The sequence below is a fragment of the Hemitrygon akajei genome, chromosome 6, assembly GCF_048418815.1.
Source record: "Hemitrygon akajei chromosome 6, sHemAka1.3, whole genome shotgun sequence".
Taxonomy (NCBI): domain Eukaryota; kingdom Metazoa; phylum Chordata; class Chondrichthyes; order Myliobatiformes; family Dasyatidae; genus Hemitrygon; species Hemitrygon akajei.
In genome coordinates, this window is record NC_133129.1 from 110084859 (window position 1) to 110099034 (window position 14176).

The 14176-nt window shown below is 45.0% G+C and overlaps 1 protein-coding gene across 1 annotated transcript in view; it reads right to left on the reverse strand.

Annotated features, from left to right (window-relative positions):
• LOC140729829 (uncharacterized) overlaps positions 1-14176 on the reverse strand; it is a 239444-nt gene that overhangs the window by 51569 nt on the left and 173699 nt on the right. Inside the window, exons 78-79 of the mRNA XM_073050042.1 lie at positions 13333-13551; positions 9729-9913 (exon numbers count right to left, since the gene is read on the reverse strand). Coding sequence (XP_072906143.1) covers positions 9729-9913; positions 13333-13551 — 404 coding nt within the window. The remainder of the gene's footprint in view (positions 1-9728; positions 9914-13332; positions 13552-14176) is intronic.

Genomic DNA, 14176 nt, shown 5'->3' on the forward strand with positions numbered 1-14176 from the left:
GATTTATAAGGACGCTGTCTGGATAAGAAAGAATGTGCTGTAAGGAGAGCTTGAACAAATTAGGGTCGTTATCTGTGGAGCAGTGGAGGCTGAGGGGAGATCTGACAGAAAAAAAGTAATGAGATGAATAGATAATATAGAAAGATTACATCATTTTCCCAGGATTCTAATGTCTAAAATTAGGGGGCATGCATTTAAGGAGAGAATGGTTAAGTTCAAAGGACATGTGAGGATATTTTCTGGTGGCAGCCTGGAATGTGCTGCCAGGAGTCAGGAGTGGTGGTGGAGGCAGATAGGATAGAACTGTTGAAGAAGCTCTTAGATGTGTACATGAATGTGCAGAGAATAGAAGGATATGGACCATGTGCAGCCAGTGAGGATCAGTTTAAATAATTTGCTTAATTTTTTGGGGACAACATGATGGGTTGAAGGTACTGTTCTATGTTTTAAAAACAGTATAGACAGTATAGATACCCATATATATATATATATATATATAAAGATACAAAGAGAAAGAGATAGAAAATTTTATGAGGGCTGAGAAAGAGGATGTTCCTGGATTTACCTTGAAACTATTTCCTTTGAAATATTATATTGTGACTTAAGCTAAATGGCTTATTAAAGTTTTCTGAAGACATATACTTAGAAACTAATTAGTCAAGAAAACTATGAACTTGAAACAAAAGGCGGATTCTTTGATGCTCCAATTGGACTAGGCAAGAAAACCAATAGGCGAAAAACATGCTAATATTTTTTATACTGTTATAAAATTTTCTAACCTTAATCAGCACTTGAGACTTTCCCCTTTGGCTTTCTGGTATCACCTCAAGTAAAGAGGTGCATGTTATGAATGATGGGCAACCTCAGCTGGGGATTTTGTGCTTAATTTTGGGCACTGTATTACAGGAAAATGAAAGCATCTGCAATGATCCAGAGAAGAATTATAACAGCATTTGCAGGGATGAAGGACTATTGTTCTGTGTTCTAAGTGATGTAGGGATATAGGGTATATATGCAGAGGACTTTGGGGGCTATGGTGCAAGTAATAATGCAAGCAAAACTGAAACCTGAAAATTAGTTCTTCCACTTGATAGAAAATAAACACACCACTTCAGTTTCTCCCTGTAGCTGAAACATTCAATCCTAGGCATCATGCAGGGGAACCTCCTCTGCATCATCTCCAATACAATCACTATGATTAATTAATTTAATTTGCTTATTTAGTTAGGCGGCTTAACTGCACATTCATGTCATCTACGAGCTTCTTCAACACCAATGAAGACAGATTAGAGGGTCTGAATCTATTTGCGTTAAGGAAAAAAATAAATAGAAATATAGAATAGAAAGTAACGTTACAATTATATGACACACTGGTTAGGCCATAGTTGTTCTGGTCATCACACAACAGTAAGGATGATGCAGAGGAGCTTCACCTGGATGTTGCCTGGGATGGAATGCTTCTGTTACAAGGACAGACTGAAATGGTGTGCTTGTTTTCTTTGGAGTGGAAGAGCTGGGCGGGTGGTGGGGGTGGGGGGGGGGGAGATCTAAGTTACTGGTTTCAGTCTTACTTGCTCATTGCCAGCATTATAACTGGTTGCCTATCCAGGTTTCCATTCTATCAACAACCAGCATCAGCACCTTTGAGGGAACACCCATGAGGTTTGTTGGCTGTAACTCTAAGTATCAAAGGGAAAACAAGTAGAATAAAAGCAGAAGATGCTAGACATAGTCAGCAGGTCAGTCTGCATCCATGGGAAGAGAAACAGAATTGAAAGGGGAGAAAAGAAATTTGTAAACCTAAGGGTGGGTAAGGGCATACCCCAGGCAAAGTAAAATGGTTATCACTGTGGGGTTAAGCTGCAAACAAGGTAATGGGTGTCTGTGAGTAAGTGTGAGAAGTAAAATTGTGAGAACAAAGAAGAAAGTGATAGTTATGAAATACAGATGGGAGCACATGTTCAGATGTTCAAGCTGTGCATGTCTTCCACTTACAGAGAGAAAAAAGAAAGCAAATAAACAAGCTGAGAATACAGAATATTACAGATGATATGGACTGAAAAATCAAGTTACCTTGAGTTGGCACTTGTATTATCATAATTTTATAAACACTAACTATGGCCTCTTATCCTTCACTGCTGCAGAGAAAACAACCAAAGTTTGTCTAATCTTTCCTTCCAGTAAATGCCCTCTAATCCAGGCAGCATCCTGGTAAAACCCTTCTGCACCCTCTCCAAAGACTCTATCCTTATAATGGTGACCAGAACATAATGCAATACTTCAGATGAGGGTGAAACAGAGTTTTATAAAGCTGCAACAGACCTCCTGACTCTTGAACTCAGTTCCTCAACTAATAAGGTCAAGCATGCCATATGCCTTCTTTTACCACCCTATCAACCTGCATAGCCACTACCAGGCAGTGAGGGACTTGGACCCCAAGAGCCTTCTGTACATGAACACAGTTAAGGGTCCTGCCATTAAGTATATACATGCATTCCCTTTACATCTGATTACCCAACACCACACACTTGGCTGGATGAAACTCCATCTGCCATTTCTCCACCCTGTTGGCCAGAAAGAACTACAGTCTACAAATCAGTGGATTCAGATTAATCAAGGACAGGTGAAGAAGACAAACCAATTGTCTTTGTTCCCCCCAACCCCCCCCCCCCAACACACATTTTGTGAACTCTGAACTGATTCCTGATCTGGGATAATCTAATCAGAATAATTGAATGTAATTGAAGGAGCTTCAGATAATGACCTGCTAAACCTGAGGCCATTCTCAGATGAGCAGCTATTTATTATGTAAAATTATCACTGGAGAATGATCTGTAATCTCATTAGACAAAGGCTACAGCTACATTCACACTAGACAGGATAATTTTGAAAACTCCAGTTTCGAGTAAAAACGATAGGCGTCCACACTGAGTTTTTGAAAATATCTCTATCCACACTAAAACAGAGATTTCGGCAAATCTCCTCCTCCTGCGCATGCACAGGACACATCTACCGAAAACAAGTGACATGTTTGGTGTCGAATCTTGCTGTGGAAGTACGCGTTTGTGTAGTTACAGACTAGAAAAACTTAAACTGATGGACAGCTGTTGGCTCTCACGCAGGAGAACTTAAAACTAAAAAAAAAACAAATACTGGAGCGTACAGCGGCAACCGACAGAGTTCACGGACTGTATGACCCGGCTGACAACGAACATTGAAAAACTGACTAACTCTGTTGCATTAATAAAGCACCTTGTTAAATGTATAAAACATGTCTGAATCAGTGTTATCTTGTATTTCCATACAATGTTACATTAGGCTGTTACACATCCATTGTCAAGAAGTACTTGCATAAATAGGTAAACCGCCTTCATATGAACAAGGACAGAAAACAGAGCAAAGTGAGTACTGTATACTTATTTATTCAGTAAGTTATGGGTCAAAGTATTTGGTGAGTGCATTTCTAACTCTTCTGGCTTCAGTCTCTTTACCGTCTGTTCTGAAATTGTTAGGTTGTGTTCAAGAAAACAATGAAATAGCGCGCTGCCGTCTGACAGCGTTTTCAAAAGTCTCCGGTTATGTTGTCCACTTTTCAAAAATAACCCATCCTGGAAAGCGTTTCTGAAAAGCTCCGTTTTGGGGGGACGAAAATGCCATTTCAGTGTGGACAGAGCGTAAAAATGAAGAGAAAAAGCTTTGGTTACAGATTTATCTGGCATAGTGTGGATATAGCCTGCAACCACATTATGCCAGATAAATCCATAACTGAAGCTTTTTCTCTTCATTTTTACGCTCTGTCCACACTGAAATGGTATTTTCGTCCCCCAAAACCAGAGCTTTTCAGAAATTCTTCCAGGCTGGATATTTTTGAAAATGCTGTTCAGGCAGATCAGTGTGGACAGGGTAACTGGAGAATTTTGAAAACGCTATCAGAGGGCAGCGCGCTATTTCATTGTTTTCTTGAACACAACCTAACAATTTCAGAACAGACAGCAACGAGACTGAAGCCAGAAGAGTTAGAAATGCACTCACCAAATATTTTGACCCATAACTTACTGAATAAATAAGTATACAGTACTCACTTTGCCCTATTTTCTGTCCTTGCTCATATGAAGGTGGTTTACCTATTTATGCCAGTACTTCTCTGACAATAAATGTGTAACAGCCTAATGTAACATTGTATGGAAATACAAGATAACACTGATGCAGACATGTTTTATACATTTAACAAGGTGCTGTGGCAACCCACTTTCTGCGCAGGTGAACCGGCTCACAAATAGCCAGCGCACGGGGAGAGACTTTGATAATGCACCTCTGATGTCATTTCCGACCGGAGAGGGCGGGCACTAGGGATTAAATGCCAGCGCCGCGAAGTTTGGATAAACTAGTCTCGAAATGACTTACCGACTGCGTGTCGTTATCTCTAGCTCTGTATGTAGTAGATCGCTACATCGGTGACCCCAACGGTCCAAACGGGATTTGGACCAAAGATGACTGACTCTTCATCTGTTCACGCAGTTTCGCTAAAACTGCCGATTTTCTGGACGTTGCGACCACATGTGTGGTTTAGCCAAGCTGAAGCCCAGTTCCAGATTCGGCTGATATCTTCTGATTCCACGCGTTACTATTACGTGGTGAGCATCCTTGACTAGGAGACGGCCGCCCAGGTTGCAGATTTCATACAGTTGCCCCCGGAAGAAGGCAAATATGAAGCATTCAAAGTCCTGCTCATTGGGACCTTTGGCCTCTCACAGCGTGAGCTTTGCCCGCCTGCTTCACCTGGATGGTTTGGGAGAAAGGCCACCATCAGCATTAATGAACGAGATGCTGGCCCTGGCTGACGGACACAAGCCCTGCCTCATGTTCGAGCAAGTGTTCCTAGAGCAACTGCCCGAGGACATACATCTGCTGCTGGCTGATGCAGATTTCAGCAACTCCCGGAAGGTGGCGGCCCGGGCAGACGTGCTGTGCCCAACAGCGGACCAGACCAGGCCCAGCAGGGGGGCGCACACAACACAGAGGCTGGAGTGAGGAGGACAGTGAACAGTGGTGTTTCTACCACCAGCGGTGGGGCACAGAAGCCCGCTGTTGTCTCCCGCCCTGCAAGGACCAGGGCCAGGGCCAGCTACCGCAAATGGTTATGGCGGCTGGCTACCAGGACAGCCTCTTGTACTTCTGGGACAAGCAGTCGGGACACTGTTTCTTGGTCGACACAGGAGCGGAAATCAGCGTCTTGCCCCCGATGGGGTACGACACCCGCAACAGGAAGCCAGGACCCACCCTGAGGGCCGCAAACGGCAGCACAATATGGACCAACGGCACCCGCACAGTGCAGCTGCAGTTTGGCGCCAGCTGGTTCACGTGGGACTTCACACTGGTTGCGGTGGCCCAACCACTCCTAGGGGCAGACTTCTTGCGAGCTCACAACCTGCTGGTCAACTTGCAAGGGAAAAGACTGGTGCATGCCGAGACTTTCCAGACGTTCTCCCTGGGTGAAGCCAAGTTGCTGGCCCCACACCTGGACTCCATCACGCTGTCGGACAACAAATTCACCAGAATCCTGGTGGACTTTCCATCGCCCAGACACGGGGTACAGCACCACATCCCGACCCAGGGACCACCCCTCCACGCCCGCGCATGAAGGCTCCCCCCAGAAAAGCTCCGCCTGGCGAAGGAGGAGTTCAAGAGGATGGAGGAATTGGGGATCGTACGGAGGTCTGACAGCCCATGGGCCTCCCCCCTGCACATGGGGGTTGGAGACCATGCGGCGACTACTGCAGACTGAACGAGGCTACAACTCCAGACCGCTACCCCGTGCCACACATACAGGACTTTGCAGCAAGCCTGCATGAGGCAAGAATATTTTCCAAAGTAGACCTCGTCCGGGGATACCATCAAATCCTGGTACACCCTGAAGACATCCCCAAAACAGCACTCATCACCCCGTTCGGCCTGTTCGAATTCCTCTGAATGCCGTTCGGTCTGAAGAATGCCACACAGACGTTCCAGCGGCTAATGGATGCGGTGGGACACGACCTGGACTTTGCATTCATCTATTTGGACGACATCCTTATAGCCAGTGGTAGTCGTCAGGAGCACCTGTCCCACCTCCGCCAGCTCTACTCCCGCCTGAGTGATTTCGGCCTCACTATCAACCCAGCCAAATGCCAGTTCGGTCTCGATACCATCGACTTCCTGGGCCACAGGATTACCAAAGACGGGGCAACACCTCTGCCCGCCAAGGTAGACGCGGTCCACCACTTTGCCCGGCCCAACACAATCAAAGGCCTGCAGGAGTTTGTTGGTATGGTGAACTTCTACCACCGTTTCCTCCCCTCAGCAGCCCGTATCATGTGCCGTTTGTACACCCTGATGTCGGGTAAAGGCAAGGACATTACTTGGGATGAAGAGGCCGCGGCCGCTTTTGTTAAAGCCAAGGAAGCCTTGGCAGATGCCGCGATGCTGGTGCACCGCAGAACGGACGTTCCGACCGCCCTTACAGTGGACGCATCTGACACAACAGTCGGTGGGGTGCTGGAGCAACTCATCGAGAGGCGCTGGCAACCCCTGGCGTTCTTCAGCAAGCACCTACGACTACCCAAACTCAAGTACAGTGCCTTTGACTGAGAGCTGTTAGCGCGGTATCTGGCAATCCGGCATTTCAGGTACTTCTTAGAAGGCAGGCCGTTCACCACGTTCACGGACCACAAACCTTTGCGTTCACAAAGGTATCCAATCCCTGGTCGGCTTGCCAGCAGCGACATCTGTCCTACGTCTCCGAGTACACGACGGACATCCAGCATGTCTCGGGAAAGGACAACGTCATGGCGGACACACTCTCCAGACCAGCTGTCCAGGCCCTGTCCCTGGGGGTGGACTATGCAGCACTGGCGGAGGCGCAGCAGGCAGATGATGAGATGTCCAGCTACAGGACCACAGTCTCGGGTTTGCAGCTACAAGACTTTCTCGTAGGTCCACGTGAGAGGACCCTCCTGTGCACCGTGGCTACTGGCCAACCTCGCCCCATTGTCCCGGCAGCCTGGAGGCGGCGAGTTTTCGATTCCATACACGGTTTGGCACACCCATCTATCAGGACAACCGTCCGGCTGGTCTCCAGCAAGTTTGTGTGGCACGGACTTCGCAAGCAGGTCAGTGAATGGGCCAGAACATGCGTACCGAGCCAAACAGCCAAGTTGCAGCGGCACACTAAAGCCCCACCGCAGCAGTTCGAACCCACCCACCAGAGGTTCGACCACATTCATGTGGATATTGTGGACCCCCTACCAGTGTCACGAGGAGCGCGGTACCTCCTAACTATGGTAGGTATTTCCCCATGGGGATGAATAAAGTATCTATCTATCTATCTAGACCAGTTCACGAGGTGGCCAGAGGCAGTCCCGCTCACCGACACATCTGCCAATTCCTGCGCCCGAGCACTGATTGCAACCTGGGTAGCACGCTTCGGGGTACTGGCCCAGATTACCTCCAACAGAGGCGCCCAGTTCACCTCCAGCCTGTGATTGGCTGTGGCCAGCCTGTTGGGAACGCAGCTACACCACACAACTGCCTGCCACCCACAGTCGAACGGACTACTGGAACGCTTCCACCGTCACTTGAAGTCGGCTCTCATGGCCCACCTGAGAGGACCTAACTGGGTGGACGAGCTTCCCTGGGTCCTGCTTGGAATTCTCACAGCGCCCAAAGAGGATCTGCACGCTTCGTCGGCCGAGTTGGTGTACGGCGCACCCCTGGTCATCCCAGGAGAGTTCATACCAGCCCCAGGGGGGCAAGAGGAAGAACCTGTAGCAGTCCTGGACAGACTACGTGAAAGGCTTGGCAACCTGGCCCCCGTACCGACTTCACAGCATGGACAGACCCCAACCCATGTACCCAAGGACCTGCAGAACTGTAAGTTTGTGTTTGTACGAAGGGGCGCATACCGGGCACTGCTACAGCAGCCGTACGAGGGGCTGTTCAAGGTGATCAACAACAATGGGTCCACGTACGTTCTGGACATTGGGGGGAAAGAGGAGGTTTTCATGGTGGACCGACTCAAACCAGCCCATGTGGACTTGGCGCAGCCGGTCAAGGTTCAGGCACCGTGGCGCAGAGGCAGACCTCCCGAACAGAGGCTGATCCAGACTGTGGACATTGGGGGGATGTATCGCCGGTTCTTGAGGGGGGAGGGGGTTATGTGGCGACCCACTTTCTGCGCAGGCGAACCGGCTCACAAATAGCCAGCACGCAGGGAGAGACTTTTGTATAACACCTCTGATGTCATTTCCGCCTGGAGAGGGCGGGCGCTAGGGATTAAATGCCAGCACCGCGAAGTTTGAATAAACTAGTCTCCAAACGGCTTACCGACTGCGTGTCGTTGTCTCTAGCTCTGTATGTAGTACATCGCTACAGTGCTTTATTAATGCAACAGAGTTAGTCAGTTTTTCAATGTTCATCATCAGCCGGGTCAATCTGTCTGTGAACTCCCTATCGGTTGCCGCCGTATGCTCCAGTATTTGTTTTTTTTAGTTTTAAATTCTGTGTGAGAGCCAATAGCTGTCCGTCGTTTTAAGTTTTTCTAGTTTGTAACTGCACAAACGCACACTTCTACAGCGAGATTCGACACCAGCGTATGCGCAGGAGGAGGAGATACGCCAAAATCTCCATTTCAGTGTGGATAGAGATTTTTCAAAAACGCATAGTGTGGATGCCGATCGTTTTTATGCGAAACTGGCGTTTTCAAAATTATCTGGTCTAGTGTGGATGTAAACTCAGTATCTGTTTATGACTGGTTTAAACAGTCAGAGTTGAAATGAGCATGAGGCTAGGGCAGAAACCATAGAATAACGTTGGTTGCAGCCCTGGACTAGAGCCTGTAAGGTGGTGATCCAGATAGGTCAGGTGACTTTGAGTCAATAGGATGGCAATCCATCAGTTAAACTGATGAGGATCCACTATGAGTCAGCAGCTCCAAATACATAAGGGTGATGACTCTTCAGCAACCAGAAAGCAACCTTCATAGATGAGGAGGTCCCCACGGACATGTGGAGATCAAGACCATGAGAAGCACCTAGCCAGCGTAGACTCCTTTCCTGGATAATGCCTTTTCTCTTCATTGACTGTTCATGGATGGTCAGGAAATTCTACTGGGGCTGCTCACAGGTAATTAGTTTGTGAACCCCATGCTTCTTAATTGAAACAATAAAGATTACTTGTCGGTAAATTCAGATTCTCTCTGTGTCTACCTGATCATTGTTACAAGTGGTGATTCTTATAAAAGCTCTTATGGGCAATTGATTTATATCTCACTGTGTCCTTTGGCAAACAAAGATCTGTGGTCTGCAAACAAGATCATAAGACAGAAATTTCTCTGCACAAAACTATGCTGACTGTCTAATTAGGCCATGATTTTACAAATGCTCATGAATCCTGTCCTTATGAGTCGGCTTTAATAGATTCTCCACCTCAAGATTCATTAGTCTATTAGTTTCTAGGATTATCCCAATTTCCTTCTTTGAACCAAGCTATTTGTTAATTTTCTGGGACCTTGGCTGTAGCCAGGGAGGACACCAAGATTTTCGTCATGGTCCCAATAGTCTCATCTCTTGCTTGACTCAATAAACTTGGGTGCATCTCACCAGGGGTTCCTGGGGACTTACCAGCCTTAATATTCATCAATACAGCAATACCACCACCTAACAACAATTACTAATATCACAAAGATTACTCACAGCTCTTGGTGGGTGGAGAGCTGAGCAACTGCTCGGAGCTGTTGTTGGTACAGGTGACTCTGTGGCCGGTGGAGATGATGTGCTGGTTACACATGGTATCATGTGTTTCACAATTTCACAGGTCTTGGAACAGAGCCCAAAATAACACCAGCCTGCTTTATCACTGGTGTGGTAGATTTTCTTTCCTGGAAAGAAATACAAACATAAATTCTGTTAAGTCTTGAAAACACTGCATTATTTAGGTAAAACATATAGTCCCTTATACTACATTTTTTAAAAAAACTTTTTTATTGTGTTTTCAAATAGTTACAGAATAAAAGTGTGTGAAAAAGAAAATATGTGTTACCCATCCCTCCTCCCCTTAACCCCTCCCCCTAACATCCCTATTGAAAAACATTGCATCACAGGGAATACCTATTTATATGTTGTACATTGTAATATTAATTGGCATATTTGGGATCCAAATCTCACACAAAGCAATTATGAATTGCACCTTTTCTTCAGGTCAATTGTTTTTCTTGTTGCTGTGAGTACAGAGACATGATTAACTATGGTCAAGTATAGTATGCAGAGAGGATAAAATTGCAAGCTTTTAATAGTTGCTGTATTTGCCAGGGAGCATTCTCTGCAGCAATTGCTGATGGTTCCCTCTGAGTTAGGAGTTATTATCACTGCTGCAATAGCTGGCTTTGCATTTTAGAATTCAGCATCCTCCATATCCTCCTTGGTGAACACAAGTGACTAACGTTCACATAGGACCTCACCCACATCTCCTGGCTTCACTTATAATTTGCTCTTCTGGTTCCAATGTACATAATATTCTTTGCCCAGCCACTCTCTTGACCCTAATGAACATGGAATGACTTCACATTTCTCAGTATATTTGATGATTTTGTGTGCATTCCTAATTTCCTTAAGTACTCGTTTATACCTTGTAATGGTATTGGTTTATTATAGTCACATATACCAAGATACAGTGAAAAGCTTCTCTTGTATTCTGATGATTACACAGCTTTTGAAAAGCTTTGACATATTTTGAGAAGGTAACAAAGTTTGCTGATAATACCATGCAGCAGACACTGTCTACATAAACATCAGTAAAGCATTTGATAAAGTACACATAGTAGGTTAATTCAAGGCAAACTGGAAAATCAAATAAAGAACTGGCTTGGTGACAGCGGGAGGATGTTTTGCTGATTTGAACTTTCTTACAGTGATTGGTGTCTGTGAAGTGTATTAATGACTTGAACAAGAATGCAACAGATGTCATTGGTAAACCTGTGGATGATACATATTTGTATGATGGTGTGGACCGCAAGGAAAATTGTTTTAAGTTACAGCAAGATAAAAATCAGATGGAAAGTTGGGCAGATCATTGGCAAATTTAATTCCAAAAAGTTTGAGGTGATTCATTTTGGAAAGTCAGTTAGTGAAGGATGTTATGGAAAATGATAGTGCACTGAGAAATGTTGATGAACAATGGGATTAAGGAACCCACAACCACTATTCCCTGAAAGTGGTAACATGGGTGAATAGGCATGTGGAATAATTGCCTTCATAGGTTGGGACATGGGATATAATAGCTGGATTATTATGTATGTTACAACTTTACAAAGCACTGGGTAGGTTGTGCTTGGAGTATTATGTTAACACTAGTGGTGGTGTTTCATGACTGATAGCCTTGCAGGTAGTTGCAAAGATTCAAAGATGTATACAGTATACAACCCTGAGATTTGCCTTCCTGCAGGCAGTCATAAGACAAAGAAACACCATGGAACCGATTAAAAAAACTTCAAAGACTCAATGCACGATAAAAACAAACAAATCACACAAAGGATGAAAAATAAGCAGAATATTAAACATCAAATCGCAGAGTCCTTAAAGAAGTCTTGGAATGAACACAGGCCACACCAGTCAAACCTTGCCCAAGACCCCCCAGACTCCTGCACCTTCCCCTGGTAGCAGTGAGAGAAAGAGTGAGTGTGACTGAGTGAGTGGGGAGAGAGAGAGGGGGAAAGAGAGAGGGGGGGAGAGGGCGGGAGATGAGAGGGGAGATGGCAGGGGAGAGGAGAGAGATAGAGAGCGCGGTCAAATGCAGGAAGATAGAACTAAGTACCCACTAATTGTCTTGCAGATGGTTCAAGTTAGAAGGTTGTTCAAAAATTACAATGGCATTTAGATCAATTGCAGATATTGGCAGGGTACTGGCAGCTGGAACTTAATCTGGCCAGGAATGAGGTGTTATATTTTGAGATCAAATGTAAAAGGAAAGTATGCATTGAATCCTAGTGAATGTACAAAGTGGGTTATTGAATACATAGAGAATGGAGGGAGGTGGGACAAGTTTACTTAGACATTTAATTAGTTTGATACATTATGGGATAAGAGGCCTGCTCCTGTGCTGTTTTATTTTATGTTCCATGCTCTATGTTCTAAACTTGAATTGAATTGAATGATCTCTATTGTCATTATACATAGGTACAATGAAACTCTGTTTGGCTTCCTCTCAGGCAATCAAACAAAGCGGTAGATAAAAACAAGACAGTAATAGAAAAACAGTATTAAATAGATAAGTAGCAGAAAATAAGTTGCAGCAGCACCAGAATATCACAATAATGCACAAAGTGCCATTAATGCAGGTATTTGAGTCCTTGTGTGTGCATGTGTGTGCTCAAAGTTTCAGTCATTGTTCTGTGGGAGTGGTGTGATGGAGGCCACAGCTCTGGGGTAGAAGCTGTTCCTCAGTCTATTTGTACTGGTTTTTAGTGTCCTGAACCTTTTGCTGGACGGCAGCGGATCAAACAGGGACTGGCCGGGGTGTGTGGTGTCTCTGGTTACGCAGATTGAGTGTCCCTAACCTCTGTTTGTTTTTGCGTCTCCTTAACCCTACTTGCCAAGGATGACTAATGCTCCCTGTTTGAGCTTTTCCTGCAATATTTATATTCCTCAATTGAGCTGCCTGATTTTAGCTTCCTAAACTTTATATCTGCTTCCTTTGCAGTTCATTACCTCTCTTGCCATTTAGGATAACATAACTTGCCATCCTTGTCCAACTGGAACATGGCAGACCAAAATTCTGATCAGCTTCTTTAAACAATTTTTCGCATGAGACCTGTGGACTTTCCCGATAACAGCTGCTCCCAACAAATTCTTAGCAGCTTCAGTGTGACAATGTGGTAACTTATCCTCTCTGAATATCATCAGTTACAATAAGATCCAGACATGCTTAGTGATGTGATTAACGTGCTGGAGTTAATTTGATACCTGTCCATTTATGCCTGTGTTCCATGGGAACAAGGCCAGAACAGGAAACAAACAACTAAAGTAAAAGTCATAATAAACAAAGAGAAGTACATGACTGAAGTAGATGACTTCACACATGGGAAGAGCAATAAGTCCTGCTTCCTCTGCATTGGACTATGGGTACAGCATCTGTGGAAACTGCATGTATCATTTCACCTGCAGAGCTTGTATAAATGTCTTAAAAGCAGTCATGGAGTGTGCCACAAGTTCTGAAAAGGATTGGATTGTCACAGGAATGGTATGATTCAATGATTGTTTTCCTTAGTTATTCTACCATGTTATCAACAACCAATATACTCACCAGGTAATATTAATTTCCCATTGACTTTGCAGAAGCAGCTTGATGTAGCTGGTGAACTGAGAGTTGTAGTTTCGACTGTTGTGGATTTGGCTGTACTGGATGCAGTGATTGGAGAGGTAGTATCACATTGTCTCGAAGATGTCATAATCTTACAACCTGAAGTACATTGCACATAAGTGCATTGGCCTGATTTATCATCAGAAGTCACGATGACCTGCCCTGCATGCCAAAGCAACAGAAATTATGCTTTATATGTGAAATAAGTTTGTACGTGAGAAAAACTGTCATATTGTAAAAAGAGAAGACAATGTACAGTCTGTATTCATTCTTCAGGCATCAGTATTACTGCTGATATTATGCATTGCTTCAGCCAGGATACCAGCAAGCCATTTTGAAGCTGTTGTCAGATCTTTTGATTTTGATCCTGTCTGCCATAGAAATATACCGTACATATTAGGGTATACTAATGTACTAATATATTAGCATCATTCAATGTCTGTAGTGAGATGCTGAAGATGTTCTATAGGTCAGTTGTGGAGAGCGCCCTCTTCTTTGTGGTGGCGTGTTGGGGAGGCAGCATTAAGAAGAGGGACGCCTCACGTCTTAATAAGCTGGTAAGGGGTGTCGTGGGCAAAGTACTGGAGAGTATAACATCGGTAGCTGAGCGAAGGGCGCTGAGTAGGCTACGGTCAATTATGGAAAACCCTGAACATCCTCTACATAGCACCATCCAGAGACAGAGAAGCAGTTTCAGTGACAGGTTGATATCGATGCAATGCTCCTCAGACAGGATGAAGAGGTCAATACTCCCCAATGCCATTAGGCTTTACAATTCAACCGCCAG